Below are 19,568 nucleotides of genomic sequence, written 5' to 3'. Positions count from 1 at the left end.
TCTTAGAATTGCTAAATGCAACGCACAAGTAGTACTTAGTAATATAATGAGGCTAATTGAGCAGTTGAGACGAAGAACCATCTACATCTGTAAGTCCATAATAATTTTCCATGATGTATAAATTATGAATAAGGGTAAAAAAAATGCCATCCTCACACAAGTGTGATTTTTACTTTATTAGTCTTAGTCGGATTTAACACACACCCCTGACGGCGTGTGTGTGTGTGTGCGCTGCAGGTGATGCGCGAGGGCTCGTCGGACGCGCTCAGCGGCCTGTACGACGCGGCCGTGGACAAGCTGGAGGCGCTGAAGAGGGACTACGAGACGCTGAGGAAGCGCTACGGCGAGAAGACGGCGGCGCACAACGCGGAGCTGAGCCGCGCCGAGCACGCCGACGAGGAGAGCCGCCGGCTGCAGGCGCAGATGGACATGCTGCTGCAGCAGAGAGACGCCGCCATGCACTTCCAGCAGCAGTACTCCTCTTCTGTCAGGAGGTGAGGCGCACGCACACACACACACACACACACACACACACACACACACAGCAGGGTGTAAGGCAGCACACTTAAGCGTCAAACGCCTAGACCAGAGCGAGTGTCATTTCCATCCACCAGCTGTTTAAAAACCCGGAAAAGACGCCTTGACTAGGCGCTTTCTTGATGTTGATGCGTATATGTGCGTGCACGCACGCACGCACGCATGCACGCTGTACACTCTTTGTTGGAGGAGCTGCCGTCAGATGGAGTGTAGCCTCGGAAACCCATATGTTCAAAACTGTTTGCTTTTCATGTTGTTGTGTGACGCTGTAGTATGATCAAGTAGTAGTGTGTTAATTATGCATTTTTAACAGCATTAAACAGACAGCAGGTCAAATTGCCTTTCCAGGTTAAACCTCCCACCCATGCCAGTGAACCCAATGCTTTTGTACACCACAGCGCCACCCCATGGTCACATACAGAAAATCCATTTAGACAATTTTCACCCATTTGGCTCTTACAACAAACAGTGGTGGAAAGTAACTACATTTACTTAAGTACTGTACGGAAGTAAAATTTTGAGATATTTGTCCAATTTCCAATACTTTTACTTCTACACTTGTTTTTACAAAACACGCATTAACCACTTCAGCCCTATATACATTTCAGCCATTTGAAAATAGCCGATCTTGTAGATCTGCTATTTTCAAAAGATTATTACGGTATACATTTTGAAAACTTGAAATGGGACGTTCTGCACAATGAGTACTTTTACCTTTTGGTACATTTTGATGCCAATACTTTTGTACTTTTAACTCGAGTGCATTTTGAATTCCGAACCTTTAGGCCTACCTAGTATTTCTACATTGCAAGTAAAAAAAAAAAAAAAAAACGCTGAGTCATTTTTTTGTTTGTTCAACCACTGTGTCGTCCGTCACTCAGGATCAGGGACGTGCACACATTAGACATCAAAGGGGGCTTCAGCCCCTGCCCTTTTACCCGTCTGTAAAACAACTGCCCTTTCCAGACCACGAATGCAGCATTTTACTATGGTGAACGTGAACAGTATTTTGCGCTGAACAAATTTGTTTTTGAATTCCATGTCGTTATGCCACATCTCCACTAGCTAAAGAGTGCTGGATTGCGCCCCCCCCGAAAATAGCTGATCTACAAGCTCTCAACACGTCGCAGTGCGACACGTTGTGAGCTTGTAGATCTGCTATTTTCGCTATTTTTCTTTTTTGTCCAAAAGTGCCCTCTTAACGCAGATTTCAGCCCCCTGCCTCTCTCTAACACTCTCTGCATGTCCGTCCGTCCGTCACTCAGGATGGACTCCACGCAGCAGGAGCTGTCCAAGGCGGCGGCGCAGAACGCGGAGCTGCAGCGCGAGATGGAGCGGCTGCAGTCGGAGGCCACGCGCCTCAAGACGCAGCAGCTCAAGGCGGCCAAGGACTGCGACAAGTACAAGGAGGAGCGCGACTCGGTGTTCAACGAGTACCGGCTCATCATGAGCGAGCGCGACCAGGTCATCAAGGAGGTGGACAAGCTGCAGACGGGCCTGGAGGCGGCCGAGGCCCGGCTGAAGAACACCTCGTCGGAGAGGCGCGTCGCCAGCGAGGAGCTGGAGGCTCTGCGGCAGGTCAGGATGATCGGAATCTACTTTAACCCAATTTGGGCGGGAACCCCTTTTGGTGTTTTAAACATTATGTTATAATTTAGCTATTGAAAAATAGCAGATCCACAAGCTCATAGCGCGCCACCGAGTGGCGCGCTACGAGCTTGTAGGTCTGCTGTTTTTGAAAAATCGTGAAAATATTTATTTCAGAAAACTGGAGGATTTAGAATATTTTTTTTAAATTTTGAGGTCAGGCCTAAATGAGTTAAGTTTGACCCGTTTAGACCTGAGAACTGATTCTGTAAAAAATGTCTTCTAAATCCTGACAGTTTTCTGATAAACCTCATGTTTCTATTGTCAGTGGTTCTCAAGCTATTTCATGTCAAGGACCCCCCCCAAAATAATATGTAGTTGGGCCCCCGACCTACAGTACATCTCAAAATATTTTGTTCCAGGGTTAAATTAAAAATGTTTGCTGTGAAAGAATATTCAAATATTTGCACACATTTTCAAGATTTTTCTAAAATAGCAGTTCTACAAGCTCGTAGCGTGGCACTCGGTGCCGCGCTACGAGCTTGTAGATCTGCTATTTTTCAACAGTTAAAGTTTTAAATAATTGTTAAAAGCTATAAGGCGACAGTTAATTGTCACATCACAGTTTTACAAGTAAATAAAAAAAGTGGGTGGAATTAGTTTTGTGCATAGTTCCTATCGTGTTATCTTTCCAAGAAAACAAAAAAGGGAAGAAGAGAAAGCTGAGTGCTTTTACCACAAAAAGTACAAAGAGATATGTTTCACAAACGGCACAGCCGTAGGGTCTCTCTTAGCTTATATTCACAGTACAAGTAAGGGCTTTCAGATATTTACTATCTTGCTTCACAAACGGCACAGCCGTAGGGTCTCTCTTAGCTTCTATTCACAGTACAAGTAAGGGCTTTCAGATATTTACTATCTTGCTTCACAAACGGCACAACCATAGGGTTTCTGTTAGCTTATTTAGCGCCTGTATAGCCTGTAGCACTGACATAGAAACACATGTTTTTAAAAAAAACACCAGGAGCTGGGCTCTGCGCTGGTGGACCGCGACAGGGCCATCTGCGAGAAGAACGAGCTGCTGGAGAAGTACGTGCACGAGGTGCGGGACAAGGCGGAGGCCCAGAAGGAGCTGAGCCAGGCCACCAAGGACCTGGAGATGGTCCGCGAGGAGAGGGACGTGGCGCGCACCGAGAGGACCGAGGCCATCATCCAGAGAGACCAGCTGCTGCGGGAGTACTACCAGGCCAGACAGGTTGGTGCTCAGTGTTGTTTGATTTTTAGCTTTAGTCATAGTCTTTTTGAATAGTTTTCATTTAGGTTTTAGTCACATTTTAGTCACCTGGAATGTGTTGGTGTTAGTCTAGTTTTAGTCGACTAAATGTCATGAGATTTTAGGCGACTAAATCTACAGTACAGTTGATTTAGTCGACTAAAATGTATTTTGGCGGGCCTTGATGCAGTCGCAATGACTGATTTTACACTTTGCTGAAAATAGCCGATCTACAAGCTCACAACGCGTCGCGCTGCAGTGAGATCTCTGAGAGATCTCTGAGAGATCTCACTGGTCCATTTGGTCCCATTTCAACACTCTGAGTTCAGATGTTCCAGATGATTCAGGGCTATCTATCTATGCTTGTAGATCTGACATCACATTTCTCCTTTGGGTCTCGTTTTGGGAGCCAGTGCTGTAGGCCTCAGTTTGCTGCTGACATTTATTGAGATAAAAAAGGATACTCATCATCATTCTTTCCTAACTTGTTTATTTTGCTGTCTTAACCCATTCTGGGCGGGAACCCCTTTTGGTGTTTTAAGCATTATGTTATAGTTTATCTGTTGAAAAATAGCAGATCTACGAGCTTGTAGATCTGCTATTTTTGAAATTTTTTGAAAATGTGGCGCAAATCTTTGAATATATGCTTTCACAGCGAATGTTTTTAACTGAAATCTTTGCTTCTGGGGGGTCCCTGGAACAACATATTTTCAGATGGGGGGTGGTGGCCAATTACATGTGGGGGTCCTTGACATGAAATAGTTTGAGAACCACTGATATAGAAATATAGATATAGAAAATGAAAACTGTCATGATTCAGAAAAATTTTTTTAGAATCATCCTCGGGTCTAAATGGGTTAATGTTTTATGTAAAGCACTTTAAATTGCCTTGTTGAAATGTGCTATGCAAATAAACGCTCCTTGTACACAACAGCAACAACAAACACAAATAGTTAGTCGCAATTATTTGTATGACACTTAACCCATGTTGGGCGGGAACCCCTTTTGGTGTTAGCATTATGTTATGCTTTAGCTATTGAAAAATAGCAGATCTACAAGCTCATAGCGCGCCACCGAGTGGCGCGCTACGAGCTTGTAGGTCTGCTATTTTTGAAAAATCGAAGAACGACTGACATAGAAACATAGCTTTTTCAGAAAACTGTCAGGATGTAGAAGACATTTTTAGAATCTGATCTCAGGTCAAAATGGGTTAATAGTCAAAGTAAAATGGCTGGCTGGCGGGTGGGCTGGCGGGTGGGCTGGCGGGTGGGTGGGCGGGGATTGATTAATTTCCTCCTCTGAGCAGTTAATCCGTTCATCCCGTCTCAAACAGGGTAATGGGAGGGTTCCTCTCATCACAGCTGCTGGCTTTTCATCAGCCCTTTAGTTTCCACTATCATATTCACCACCAGCAGCACGCATTGTTTGTTTGTTTGTTTTATTTTCACTTACAAGAATATTTAAAAAGTGATTCACAAAGTCAATGAGAATGCCTAAAACCCCTCCAGGGGCTTGAGAAGTGGCATTCTCCAGGAATATTTCTACATTCATAGGATAAATGACATCAACGTTGAATATACAGATTTTTTTAACCCTTACGGGTCCATTTGGTTTCATTTCACGATCTCAAGAGTTAAATTATTGTCAAACATCTGCATTACTTAATTTACAAGAAGTCTACACAATTAAGCTAGAGAATGTAAATTCATTGTTATTTTTGATCAACGTTTGCCTGTTATCTCTCCTATGGTATCAATACAGCATGGAACTGTGGACAGAATCTTATCCAACAATAACAAAATGTTCTAGGTTTTGGATCTGAGAGGCTAAATCTCATCAAATGGTGGTCCATGGCTCAAATACCGAATTAGAAATGGACCTTGATATGAAACCACTGCATTAGAGCGAGGACATCTGTTTCCATCAGCAGGGGAAAGTAATGGTCTGTCCAATCTGGCCCCATTGGAGACCGGAGTATCCCTGCATTAGGAAATTAAGAACGTTAAGCAGCTAACTGGCCTGTTCGAACTGTGAGACAGGGAGCGAGGCACAATAAAACAACAACGAAGAATGCTTGTATGTCCTAATTCCTAAACTGTTCCTTTTTTATGTTATAAAATATATATAAAAAATAGATAAAAATGGCCAATGTGACGGCTTGTGAGCCTGTAGTTTGGCTATTATCTCTTACGAAGTACAGTGTTGATTTACGAAAAGAAAAAAAAACATACAAAAGTCTAAATGTGGAGATACGAGGTTTCTCGTTTCTCGACAGCAAACAAAATGTGCTGATATAATTAAACCTGCCTGCATTAGAACGGCAAACCTAATGGAATTGATTCAGCCCTGTGCATTACTCACCACGCCTGCAGTACGACTCGTTTAATCACCGTGGACCAACAGTTTTTGAGCTTGTAGAGACCTATAATAATAATGTAACAATGTATATATTTTTTGAAATATTGTGCGTGCGTGCGTGCGTGCGTTAGGGCATTAAGCAACTAGTCGACTAGTAAATCCACTAGTCGACCTTGCTGGTACTAGTTGACTAGTTGATATTTTTTATTTTTTTCTTGATTTTGTAGGTCTCAAGATCAGGTAGATTATACTTATAGTCACCAATGTACACAGTTTTTAAATGTACAAATATTTATTAAAAAAGAAAAAGTTTTTTTTTTTTTCTTTTTTTTTTTTTACATAATAGGTGGTTAAACAACTAGTCGACTAGTAAACTAGTCAACTAGTAAAAATTACTAGAAGTGAATGCCCGTGCGTGCGTGCGTGCGTGCGCTCCACTTTATGTGGCTATGATGTTTCCCTGGAACAAAATCTTTAGAGATGCTGGTCGGTGGCTGGTGACTAAAACTGATTTTGTTTTTTAGTCAAAAGACTATGACTAGCCACAACATCAAAATGTGCTGTCATGATGATTCACGCTACCTGCTTTCTCCCCGCACGGTGCTACAGAAACAAGACTCGGCCACTCTGGACATGGAGCGCGCCAACAAGGAGATGGAGACTCTGAGGAAGCAGTACGAAGCCATCTCCCAGGAGCTGAAGGAGGCGTCGCAGGAGGCCGAGGTGGCCAAGTGCCGACGGGACTGGGCCTTCCAGGAGAGGGACAAGATTGTGGCCGAGAGGGAGAGCATACGGTAATATAATGCCTCGTTCATACTGGCTTCGTTTTTTGCATCGCGTGTCGGTGGGGCACTAAAAAAAGAGCTATCGGTTTCGGGTGTTATCCGAGGATTTCATCTCCGTCAGCAGCCCTTATCAAGCCCATGCAATGGAGCCAGTATGGACATTTACAATTTACAATCTTTGAATATATATTCTTTCATGGCGAACATTTTTAACTCAAATATTTGCTTCTGGGGGGGGTCCCTGAAACAAAATATTTTCTGATGGGGGTCGGTGGCCAAATCCAAATAACTCCGGGGGTCCTTGACATGAAAATGTTTGAGCACCACAAAAACCTATGTTTCTATATGATAGAAACATAGGTTTTTCAGAATTTCGATGTAAGATGATGTTTGTTTAGTCCAGTCTGTACTCTGTGGCGTCTCACGAGCATGTGTGTGTGTGTCCCTCTCGTCATCAGCACGCTGTGTGACAACCTGCGGCGGGAGCGAGACCGAGCCGTGAGCGACCTGGCGGACGCCTTGAGGAACCTGGACGACATGAGGAAGCAGAAGAACGACGCCGCGCGGGAACTCAAGGAGCTGAAGTGAGTCAGTCAGTCCTCCGGTTCACAGCTCTTCATTGTCACGCCATTTTCGTTCACAGCAAACGTTTGTTTTTTGGAGCCGCCAGCGCCTCCTCTCTGCCATGCATTTCATTGGAAAAGACACACACGCACGCACGCACGCACGCACACGCACACACACACACACAGCGTCTTTTGGTGGGTTATTGTTAGTGCTCCTCCATAAGCAGAACATATTTTTACTTTTGGGGAGAGCATCGTCAATGGCTTTCCTATGCAGAGGGTTGGAGAGACACGGTCACTGATATGAGCAGAGGTGTCTCTCTGGACATAGCGTCGGTACCCAGGCTTTTATTTTCGTTTGCATTCGCCTAAAAAAAACAAGCCTGGGGAAACGCATAGGAAGATCTGGCATAAGAAGTGGGAGACAACTTGTATTTCGCTATCCAATAACAGTGCAAAGGGGTGTCGCTCCAAATGTGGTGATGTCAGTGTTCTCCACTGTTTTCTACCGGGAGAGGAGGCGGGGTAACCTGACTCCGCCAGATGGGGCAGCAGAGAGTACACTGGGTTCCCCCCTCCTGCTCCCATCTGGGAACTCTCAGGCAGACTTGATGCCTGGCCACAAAACGGCCTGGCCAATCAGCAGCAGCTATCCCGCCTCTAGCTGCTGCTGATTGGCGGGCACTCAGATCGCTGAACCAATAGGATCAACCGCTTTTTCCGTGCTGGCACCCGCCCCCGCCCCTCTAGAGCAGAAATCTACACGGGCTGGGCCAGGCTACTCTGGACATGATATCCAGTGTTGAAATAAGCAACCAGCTGGTCTATGAAAACAAGCCCCAAAAGAAACAATATTTACAAGCGACTTTACAGGAAAACCAGCCCAAAGTCGCTCATAATGAGCAGACATGGCAACACTGATGTTTTCCAAAGTGCTCCGTCACTCATAATAAAACACTTGGGACACGGCCCCATAATATACAGCACTAGATGTTCACGTTTCCATTTATGTGGGAGATTTCAGAGTTCAGACCGGAGCTTTTGTGCCACCCAGTGGTGACAATGGTTTATGTCACTTACTGGATCTGAGTGCCATTCAGAGGCCCCTTTTCCACCAGGGTTGAACCGGTTCTGTGTTATTTTTTTTACCCGCCTAAATTAATTGGTTCAGATCCCTTAAAAGGTGGTTCAGAACTGAAACCAAACATTATTTCTTGTGGGAACCAAAGTGGAGGTGTCACTATTCAGGTTGGAAGATGCAGATGTGATATAAACCATCATACAAAAATGTAATAAAGAACGGAACTAGTTCTAGAACCAAAGTTCTTTTGGTGGAAAATTGGGCCTCAGTCAGACCAATCATAGACAATTCAAATCAATGCTATGATGATTATTGCAAACTTTTGCCTTGTTTACAATTAATTAACGATTATAAAAATAAATGGCAAAGATGGGCGATCTACAATCACTCAATGTGTCGTACTGTGAGCTTGTCGATTGCTTATTTTCGAGTATCTGCCGATACCGATTTTTCCCGATCCGATATTTATATTTTTATAGAACAGTCACTTATTCCATATCACAATAGTTAATAGTACAATATCCAAAATCACAGACAATATCCAGTCTTGTTTTCTCCCTATCCGATTCTCATTTGAAAATTACGTGATCATCGGCAACGATTTCCGATCACGTGATCGGATCGGGACAACCCTTTGTTATACGTCTGTTTTGGAATGTTTTCAGTGTGTTGTCCAGACCTAACAGAGTTGTGAACAACGTACAGGGAGAAGATGGAGGACCAGTTGGAGAGTGAAGCGAGGTATCGGCAGCTCATGGCCCACAGCTCACACGACTCCGCCATCGACACGGACTCCATGGAATGGGAGACGGAGGTCGTCGAGTTCGAGAAAGACAGAGTACGAACACGGCTCCGTTATCGTTTTCTACAAACGTAGTATACAAAGTACTGGAATACAGGCTTAAATACACATACATTTTTAGTATACAAAGTTGAACGTACTAGAATCCTGGCTCAAAGTCATGTAACGTACATTTTAAAATTGCTCTATATAGTGTTTGTTCAGTAACAGGGGTCTCCCTGTCTCTCCAGCTCTTTAGAAAATGCATTTTAAGGCCAGGATACCTAATTTGATCTAATCGGGAAGAGAAAACTCACACAGAATACTGGATAAACTAGTGAAATTGGAAGTGATGACAAAGTACGCAGAAATTGGCAACCCACCTGAAAATGTATTTTCTTTTTTATTAAAACGATCAAGAGACGGGGAGATTCCTGTGACTGAACAAACACCCTATAGAAGTGTTTTTATTATAGAGCTTTAATTTTTGAACAACAAAAGAAAATACCACTTACTGTAACACTACGTTCAAATGTGACGAGACACTTATGAAATAATCAGAGATCCATGGTCTGTTCTTGTATCGTCTCGTTTCAGGAGGACATGGATTTGAAGGCACTTGGGTTTGATATCGCTGAAGGGGTAAATGATTCCTATTTACCAGGAGATTGTGGCATTTTTGTCAGTAAGGTGGACAAAGGAAGTATCGCAGAGGGAAGATTAAGGTAAACATTTTACCACATATTCTCAATGCCGGGTCCGGGGAACCACCCAGGGGTCCAAATGGAACCCTTACGTACAGGTCTGTAACTAGTTTAACTCAAAGAGTTACAGACCCAGAAAAGTCCCATTTGGAGGCCCGGGATCGCTGGCGTAGTGGTCCACTCCCCGGGGACCTGTAGGCTCGCAAAGTAGCCTGACGGCGTGTCGCCGTATTCGACGAGTCCCGACCACGGCGGCCCTTGCATGTGTGTCACTCCCCATTTCCTGTCAAAATAGTATCCTATCAATAATGTTTGTTTATGTTTATTTATTTGATATGGACATAATTATAAAGGCATAAAAAGCATAAATAAATAAAATAAACATAAATCAATTAATAATAATAATTGTGGACCCATGGCGGTCCCCGGACCTGGCATTGAGAACCAATTCACGGTGCATAGCTGCGACATAGTTCCTTCTGCTCTTTGCATAATTTCCCTCCAAAAAAACAATGATTTGTTTGTTCTCCGTACCTACAGGGTGAATGATTGGCTGCTGAAGATAAACGACGTGGACCTGACCAATAAGGATAGAAAACAGGTAAACACAGAGCAAAAGGTTCCTTTTGAAGAAGACTTCACTACTTCTTCTTTTTGTATGTGTGTCGAAAACGTCCAATAAATAAATAATAGGTGCTGTACATGTTGGGTGAAACTGGAATATGTATTAGTAGTGCCTCTGCTTTGCCACAAGACGGGCCGGGGTCCCCAGATAAATGATGGATAGTTAGGAACCAAATGGACCCTTACAGTATGTACAGTAGCTGTAACTCTTGAGAGTGTACAGATGGAAACAAATGGACCACTAAGGGTCCAGATTAAACAAGTGCAATTGTAAGTGATGAGACAAAGAAATGAGCAGACAAAATTGGAACTGGAAAATTATACTCTTTCCTGATTGTCTGAAATTATATCACCTACCTGAAAATGTATTTTCTGTTTATTTAAATGGTTTTTTTTGTGGCTTTCGCCTTTATTTTATATTTTTTATGGAGGGACAGACAGTAGGCTGACAGGAAATGGTGAGAGAGATGGGGGGAAGACATGCAGTAAAGGCCGTCGGGATCGGGAGTCGAACCCGCGGCACACTGCCAGGCTGGATTATCAGCCAAGGTGCCTGGACCATTGAGCCATGGCCCAGGCCTATTTTCTGTTTATTAAAGAGGTGGAGAGACAGAGAGACCCCTGTTACTGAACAAACACTCTATAGCAATGATTACTATCAGAATATAGTGATTTAATGTATTTTATATATTTTTGTTTTAAGCAAAAAACACATAATTTACCCTATAGCTTTTAATTTGATACTGTGTCAATGTGTGGTTATTTGCTGTTGAAATGAACTGACCTATAAACCAAACTTCCAACCAGGTGATAAAGGCGGTGCTCAGTGGAGAGGGAGTGATCAACATGGTGGTCCGACGGCGGAAGTCCCTCGGCGGGCGGATCGTCGCTCCCGTCCAGTTGAACCTCGTCGGTCACAAAGGTAGGCTCGTCATCCCAGAGCGTTCCTCCTGGACCCAGCCTTTAATTTTGACAGCAATCTTAGATTTTTGCTCGTCTTTGTTTGAATGGACTGGACCCCGGTTTTCTGAAATACCTATGTTTCTGTATCAGTGGTGCTCTATATTTCCTGTCAAGGACCCCAAAAATGCCTCCGACCCCCATCTCAAAATATGTTGTTCCAGGCACCCCCCAGAAGCAAAGATTTTAGTTAAAATTCTTCACTCTGAAAGAATATATATTCCAAATTTGCGACACATTTTCACGATTTTTCAAAAATAGCAGATCTACAAGCTTGTAGCGCGGCACTCGGTGCCATGCTATGAGCTTGTAGATTCATTATGAGCTCATTATGAGCTTCATAATGAATGAACAGAATTGTGGTTCTTTTTGTCTTCCCAGACTGTGGCATCGGGCTGGAGAGTGGAGTGTTTGTGGCTGCGCTGTCTCAGGGCAGTCCAGCTGCCAAGGACAGCTGTCTCACTGTCGGGGACAGACTGCTAGCTGTAAGTTCACACTGTCTCACTGTCACACTGTCTCACTGTCGGGGACAGACTGCTAGCTTTAAGTTCACACTGTCTCACTGTCACACTGTCTCACTGTCTCACTGTCGGGGACAGACTGCTAGCTGTAAGTTCTCACTGTCGGGGACAGACTGCTAGCTGTAAGTTCACACTGTCTCACTGTCGGGGACAGACTGCTAGCTGTAAGTTCACACTGTCTCACTGTCGGGGACAGACTGCTAGCTGTAAGTTCACACTGTCGGGGACAGACTGCTAGCTGTAAGTTCACACTGTCGGGGACAGACTGCTAGCTGTAAGTTCTCACTGTCGGGGACAGACTGCTAGCTGTAAGTTCACACTGTCTCACTGTCGGGGACAGACTGCTAGCTGTAAGTTCACACTGTCGGGGACAGACTGCTAGCTGTAAGTTCTCACTGTCTCACTGTCGGGGACAGACTGCTAGCTGTAAGTTCACACTGTCTCACTGTCGGGGACAGACTGCTAGCTGTAAGTTCACACTGTCGGGGACAGACTGCTAGCTGTAAGTTCACACTGTCGGGGACAGACTGCTAGCTGTAAGTTCACACTGTCGGGGACAGACTGCTAGCTGTAAGTTCACACTGTCGGGGACAGACTGCTAGCTGTAAGTTCACACTGTCGGGGACAGACTGCTAGCTGTAAGTTCACACTGTCAGGGACAGACTGCTAGCTGTAAGTTCTCACTGTCGGGGACAGACTGCTAGCTGTAAGTTCACACTGTCAGGGACAGACTGCTAGCTGTAAGTTCTCACTGTCGGGGACAGACTGCTAGCTGTAAGTTCACACTGTCTCACTGTCGGGGACAGACTGCTAGCTGTAAGTTCACACTGTCTCACTGTCGGGGACAGACTGCTAGCTGTAAGTTCACACTGTCTCACTGTCGGGGACAGACTGCTAGCTGTAAGTTCACACTGTCTCACTGTCGGGGACAGACTGCTAGCTGTAAGTTCACACTGTCTCACTGTCGGGGACAGACTGCTAGCTGTAAGTTCACACTGTCTCACTGTCGGGGACAGACTGCTAGCTGTAAGTTCACACTGTCTCACTGTCGGGGACAGACTGCTAGCTGTAAGTTCACACGGTTCGCTTTTAATCCATGCCTCCTGGTGGAGAGCTGCACTAACATTAACCTCTAGTGCCCTCTAGTGTTGCGTAAGACATCATTTAGCTCTGCAAAGTTGCCTTTGTTAGGGAAGCCATCTATTTTCTTTATTATTATTTCTTTCTTTCTTTCTTTCTTTCTTTCTTTCTTTCTTTCTTTCTTTCTTTCTTTCTTTCTTTCTTTCTTTCGTTCTTTCTTACTATGATGTTGTAGCACAGGGTGCAGATTCTTGACAATGTACACGACAAAAGATAAACAGAAGCGTTTATCAGAGGGTGCAGATGCTTCTCTCGTCGTGCATATTATTCATGACCCCCCCCCCCCCCCCCCGTACTTCACAGATAAACGGAATTGCACTTGACAACAAGACCCTGACCGAATGTGAAGCTCTGCTGAGGAACTGCCGCGAGTCCCTGAGCATATCCCTTATGAAGGTAAATGAAGTCTGCATTAGTCCCTGAGCATATCCCTTATGAAGGTAAATGAAGTCTGCATTAGTCCCTGAGCATATCCCTTATGAAGGTAAATGAAGTCTGCATTAGTCCCTGAGCATATCCCTTATGAAGGTAAATGAAGTCTGCATTAGTCCCTGAGCATATCCCTTATGAAGGTAAATGAAGTCTGCATTAGTCCCTGAGCATATCCCTTATGAAGGTAAATGAAGTCTGCATTAGTCCCTGAGCATATCCCTTATGAAGGTAAATGAAGTCTGCATTAGTCCCTGAGCATATCCCTTATGAAGGTAAATGAAGTCTGCATTAGTCCCTGAGCATATCCCTTATGAAGGTAAATGAAGTCTGCATTAGTCCCTGAGCATATCCCTTATGAAGGTAAATGAAGTCTGCATTAGTCCCTGAGCATATCCCTTATGAAGGTAAATTAAGTCTGCATTAGTCCCTGAGCATATCCCTTATGAAGGTAAATGAAGTCTGCATTAGTCCCTGAGCATATCCCTTATGAAGGTAAATGAAGTCTGCATTAGTCCCTGAGCATATCCCTTATGAAGGTAAATGAAGTCTGCATTAGTCCCTGAGCATATCCCTTATGAAGGTAAATGAAGTCTGCATTAGTCCCTGAGCATATCCCTTATGAAGGTAAATGAAGTCTGCATTAGTCCCTGAGCATATCCCTTATGAAGGTAAATGAAGTCTGCATTAGTCCCTGAGCATATCCCTTATGAAGGTAAATGAAGTCTGCATTAGTCCCTGAGCATATCCCTTATGAAGGTAAATGAAGTCTGCATTAGTCCCTGAGCATATCCCTTATGAAGGTAAATGAAGTCTGCATTAGTCCCTGAGCATATCCCTTATGAAGGTAAATGAAGTCTGCATTAGTCCCTGAGCATATCCCTTATGAAGGTAAATGAAGTCTGCATTAGTCCCTGAGCATATCCCTTATGAAGGTAAATGAAGTCTGCATTAGTCCCTGAGCATATCCCTTAAATGAAGTCTGCATTTAGCACCGAAGAACAAACTTCATTATTTCAAGCACGCCCAAGTTTGGCATTGGTTGGGCCCCCCATAACTCTGAGCGTACAGGTAATGCTACATTATTGAACCACCGTTGCTAATGGTTTCTATAACCACGCAGAAATTAGTAGTATTGTTCCATTTGGTTTTGTTAGTTTTAGTCCCCCCTCCCCCCAACACTACAACAGATGGGGATCAAGGTGAAAGCCAAAGTCAATTTTGTGAGTCATTGCAATCTTAGCATTTGTTTTGATTTGGTTTAGAAGATGGATGAATGCTGAATGTCTCATCCTGGAATGAGTCACAGAGGGAACCGATTGCGTGTTGCCTCGTGTCGAAGGTAACGAGGCTCAATCCTTTTCCTTGTGCTTTCAGTTCCTCCCACACAGCTGCTCCGGGCAGAGTTTATTCGAGAGCTTGAGAGACTCTGAGAAGAGTCTGAGCTGCCGGCTGCACTCGTGCGAGCTCCACCACGCCAAGAACTGCAGGAACGCCAAGCACAACACCAGCTCCACCCAGACCGACATCTACAGCCCCGGCGGCTCTCCGAGCGGCGATGGCAGCGTCCATAAAGACAATATGGCCGACACTGTGGACGGCGGCGGCTCGCCGTGCTACCACAAGCCGTTCTCCAGCGGGTCCCTGCGCTCCCGCGGCCCCTCCTCCTCCTCCTCCTCCTCGCACCGGGGGGGCTCCTCCACCCCGCACAGCCCCTCCCCCTCGGAACCCCATCAGGAGTTCTTCTACAGGAGGGCGGAGATCCACCGGCGTCCCCCCGCCGCCCTCCCCCCCGCTGTGGTCTCCGTCGACTGTGCGCCCCAGCAGGTATAGCCACAGTCACAGTTATTACATGGTCGCCTTTATCGCAATTGCATTTTGCATATTCGTCAATCGTTTCCATGTTGAAAAATGCTTTTCTTTGTGACTTCTCTGACTCATGGTGCGTTCAAATCATGCAATAAAAAACTGCTTTAGTTTTTATTCTTGCATAGTGAATAATGGACAAACGTTTCGGCTATCCAGCCTTCATCATGTTGAAAAATGTGTATACATTTATGTATTTATTTTCAAAAATAGCACTATTTTGTACATTTGTTTTGGAAAGAAAAAAATCACACCTGTGTGAACTGAGTGGTGTAAGGTATTATATAGCCTGATCAGCTCTGATCTGACGTAATGTCTGACGTAATGAAATCACACCCGGGTAAACTGGGTGACCGTAGCAACCATGCTCATTTTTTGAGCACAGACAGACAGACACGTAAACTAACAAAGCCAGTCGTAGGAGTGGTTTACACCACTCAAAAAAGTAGTCAGTAGAGGTGCTCCGATCACGGTTTTTGAGACTGATCCCGATCACCGATTGTTTTTCTCACGATCGGCTGATACCGATCTTGTGTGTAAGAGGAAAATTTGAATATTTCCTGTGTGTGTGTGTGTGTGTGTGTGTGTGTGTGTGTGTGTGTGTGTGTGTGTGTGTGTGTGTGTGTGTGTGTGTGTGTGTGTGTGTGTGTGTGTGTGTGTGTGTGTGTGTGTGTGTGTGTGTGTGTGTGTGTGTGTGTGTGTGTGTGTGTGTGCGCGTGCGGAGAGAGGGGTGAAAGTGAAAATCGTCCGATCACCGATCCTTGGCCGATCGATCGGAGCACCTACGTGTCAGTGATTTCTTTGTATCTTTTAGTTATTTGTCAAAAAGTGCCCTGTGCAATTTGTGATCACGAAGCCTAACCATTCTGGACGGGAACCCCTTTTGGTGTTTTAACTAAGCATTATGTTATACTTTAGCTATTTAAAAATAGCAGATCTACAAGCTCATAGCGCGCCACCGAGTGGCACGCTACGAGCTTGTAGGTCTGCTTTTTTTGAAAAATCATGAAAATGCGGTACAACTCTTTAAATATATATATTCTTTCAGAAGACTTTTATTTTTTATTTTTCGACGTCAGACCTAAATGGGCTAAAAGACAAACGGAATTATTTATACTTTTAACGTTCCAAGGTTCAATACAAACAATGAATGGTCAACTTGTCATGTGTAACCGTGACAGCCCTACCACCAGCAGCAGTCCTCCCCGGACAGAACGCAGGAGAAGGCCAGCGCCGGGGGCACGTGGCCCAAGGTGATGGTGGGAGTGGGAGGAGCCTCTGTACCCGAGGCGTGCGCCCAGCTCTCCATCTACAAGAAGCCCGTCAAGCAGCGCAAGTCCATCTTCGACGTGGTGGACGCATTCAAGAGGCCCGTCGACGCCGCGCCCCCCAAGCTGGACTACCTGTCCCTGTCGCAGCTGCCCAGGTTAGTGTTGATTTCATTGACTAGAACCATGACGAAATATGTTCGTCGACTACCTTTTTTTCACCCGAGGAAAACTAAATGAAAACTAAGCTATGATGACTAAAGCTATAACTGAATATACTGACAATTTGGTCAACAAATTAGAACTAGATTAAAATGTTATGGAGGGACTAGTGGAGAAGAGATCCGGTAGAACTAAAAGACAATACATTATTAAACTAAACTTATTTGTCATTGTTTTACTATTTTAAAAAACCTTTTAAAATAGTTCAAATAGCTGATCTACAAATATCAATAAGGGTGGCGCAAGATGGAGCCCTTTATGTTTGGTTGCATGCTGAAAATAGCAGATCTACAAGCTCGCAACGTGCCGCGCTGCGACGCGTTGTGAGCTTGTAGATCTGCTATTTTCAGCATGTAACAAAGTGCAAAATCATCCATTCTGATGCCATCAAGGCCCGCCAAAATACATTTTGGTCAACTGTGTAGATTTAGTCGACTAAAACTAGACTAATACTAAAATACTAGTATAGGACTTAAAATATGACTCAAACTAAATTAAGTTTTTTATTCAAAAACAAAAATTGCTGTCATAATCAACACTATGCCCCATGCAGGGGGCACCACTCCCCGCAGAGCTCCAAGTCGGAGGGAGGGGCCGGGGGGGGTCCTCCCGGCCCGGCCCCTCCTCCCACGCCGCCCGCCAGGAGCGACTCGTTCCGGTTCAAGCACCGGCAGCAGAACAGCTCGGCGTCCGACTCCACCATCACCACCACGGCCAACGGAACGCCGTCAGCCTCCCCCCCGGCCCGGCCGCTAAGCCCCCTGGTAAACCTACCGTCCGTCACTATTGGCACATATTTATAATCGCCTGAGCATAATCATTTGAGATATAAACGCAATTCTTTTGTAGTGGTGTATATCATGACACAATATTTAAATCGCAAAGTTCAGAATACATTTGTATTCATTCATTTATTCATTCATGTATTTTTATTTTTTCACGTCAGAAAGACTGAGTGACCTTAGCAGATTGGACAGTATGTTTCTTATCACTCAGATGTAATCGACGCAGGGGCACACCTGGAGCCGACTGGCTGCGATTAGGAAACGCGGAGACCTCCTACGTGGCGTTGTTTGTTTTTTCTGCTCAGCCTCTGTGCAATGTTAACTTTCTTCTTTACAAAGCCTAAAAGGCACACTACACAGACATCTCATTTCGATTTGTATATGTTCCACTTCCAACCAAGGGACATTGACATCTCTAACTATAAATGCACCAAGTCTCTGTGTGTGTGTACTGTTGTAATGCACGTAACTCGAGAACCGTTCGCCCCACCGACTTCAAATTTGACACACGCGTTCCACAACCCCACAGGGAGTGCAGTGCCCGGTGTCAAGTCGGTCGGACACAGTGGTTGTCCAGAACCACCACAAATTGCCACTGCCCGGGCTCTGGACAGGGCCCCTGCCTGGGCTCTGGACAGGGCCCCTGCCCAGTGTCCGTATATGGAGCTGGCCTCATTCTGACGTCTGCATAGACTCCATATTTGGGCATGCCTGACAAAGAACTCCATATATGGACAGTGGACACAGTTCTGGGTGGGGCATTCATTTCCAACTGGAACATCGTTCCAAGTAGTCCAGTGCCCAACGGCCACCGCTCTAGTTGTTCTAATGTTTAATGTCCAAAACGCAGTCAAATTGTCAATCGAACTGTAGTGAATGGTCCAAGTAAAATGTCATGATCCTGACGACGCTGCCCCCTACAGGACAACGGGGACGCGGTGGGGAAGCAGCACTACTACGCGGACACCTCGTCGTCTCCGGCGGAGTCCTCCAAGATGACGGGCTCCAGGAAGCCCGCCGCCGCCGCTGAGGAGGAGGAGGAGGAGGGGGGGAGCAGGCCGAGGACGGAGGAGCCGGACAGGAAGCGCTACCGGCCCAAGTCTGCCCCGGCGCTAAGGCGAAACGTCACCCCCCTGCACATCCCCATCATCCCTATCCAGGTATGTATCAACCCATTTTGACCTGAGGTCCATTCTACAAAATAATGTCTTCAAAACTATTTTTTTGAAAAAAACGTATGTTTCTATGCCAGTGGTTCTCAACCTATTTCATGTCAAGGACCCCCAGAATTATCTTTATTTGTCTGCGGACCCCCCATCTTAACACATTATGTGCCCTTGTATTCTTTCAGAATAGCGACGTGGAGTGCCCATCTGATTTCGCCAAAAAAAAAGGATGTTTTGGAAAAAAAAGAAGGATTTTTGTGCCCAAGATGTCTCCAGACGTCTTGGGCACAAAATGTGTTTTAATATATTGTTCCATGCAGGGACCCCCCAGAAGCAAAGATGGGAGTGAAAAAACGTTCGCTCTGAAAGAATATATATTCAAAGATTTCCACCACATTTTCACGATTTTTCAAAAATAGCAGATGAGCTTCTAAGTGCCGCGCTACGAGCTTGTAGATCTGCTATTTTTCAACGGCTAAAGTATAAGATAACACCAAACGGGGTTCCCGTCCTGAATGGGTTAAGACCTGGAATGCATCTGTGTCACCTTTAGCTTTTAACCACTTAAAATAGATCTGCTTTTTTTTTTTTTTTTCAAAATAATTGTATACATGAAATGGAACATTCTGCATAATGACTACTTTTAAGTTTTGGTACATTCGATGCCAGTACTTTTCACTCAAGTACACTTTTACTTGTAACAAAGTATGTCTATATTGCAGTATTGATACTTTTCATTCAGGACGGCAACCCCTTTTTGTGTTTTAAGCATTACTTTAGCTATTGAAAAATAGCAGATCTACATGTACAAGCTCATAGAGCTTGTAGATCTGCTATTTTTTTTTAATCGTGAAAATGTGGTGCAAATCTTCGAATATATTCTTTCAGAGCAGACATTTTTAACTCAAATCTTTG

The 19,568-nt window shown here is 44.8% G+C and overlaps 1 protein-coding gene across 2 annotated transcripts in view; it reads left to right on the top strand.

The window, feature by feature from the left end:
- LOC306915621 (disks large homolog 5-like) overlaps window positions 1-19,568 on the top strand; it is a 67,145-nt gene that overhangs the window by 26,729 nt on the left and 20,848 nt on the right. For both annotated transcript variants that reach the window (XM_079493071.1, XM_079493070.1), the window contains exons 6-20: window positions 238-494; window positions 1,803-2,115; window positions 3,149-3,379; window positions 6,365-6,549; window positions 6,999-7,124; window positions 8,893-9,025; window positions 9,566-9,693; window positions 10,213-10,273; window positions 11,104-11,218; window positions 11,638-11,741; window positions 13,221-13,313; window positions 14,724-15,173; window positions 16,394-16,638; window positions 17,256-17,466; window positions 18,411-18,647. In XM_079493071.1, coding sequence (XP_079349197.1) covers window positions 238-494; window positions 1,803-2,115; window positions 3,149-3,379; window positions 6,365-6,549; window positions 6,999-7,124; window positions 8,893-9,025; window positions 9,566-9,693; window positions 10,213-10,273; window positions 11,104-11,218; window positions 11,638-11,741; window positions 13,221-13,313; window positions 14,724-15,173; window positions 16,394-16,638; window positions 17,256-17,466; window positions 18,411-18,647 — 2,889 coding nt within the window. The remainder of the gene's footprint in view (window positions 1-237; window positions 495-1,802; window positions 2,116-3,148; window positions 3,380-6,364; window positions 6,550-6,998; window positions 7,125-8,892; window positions 9,026-9,565; window positions 9,694-10,212; window positions 10,274-11,103; window positions 11,219-11,637; window positions 11,742-13,220; window positions 13,314-14,723; window positions 15,174-16,393; window positions 16,639-17,255; window positions 17,467-18,410; window positions 18,648-19,568) is intronic.

This window comes from Electrona antarctica (assembly GCF_951216825.1).
Source record: "Electrona antarctica genome assembly, chromosome: 22".
In the NCBI taxonomy this organism is placed as follows: Eukaryota; Metazoa; Chordata; class Actinopteri; order Myctophiformes; family Myctophidae; genus Electrona; species Electrona antarctica.
The sequence above is the reverse complement of the archived record's forward strand: the minus strand, read 5'-3'. Positions and strand labels throughout refer to the sequence as shown.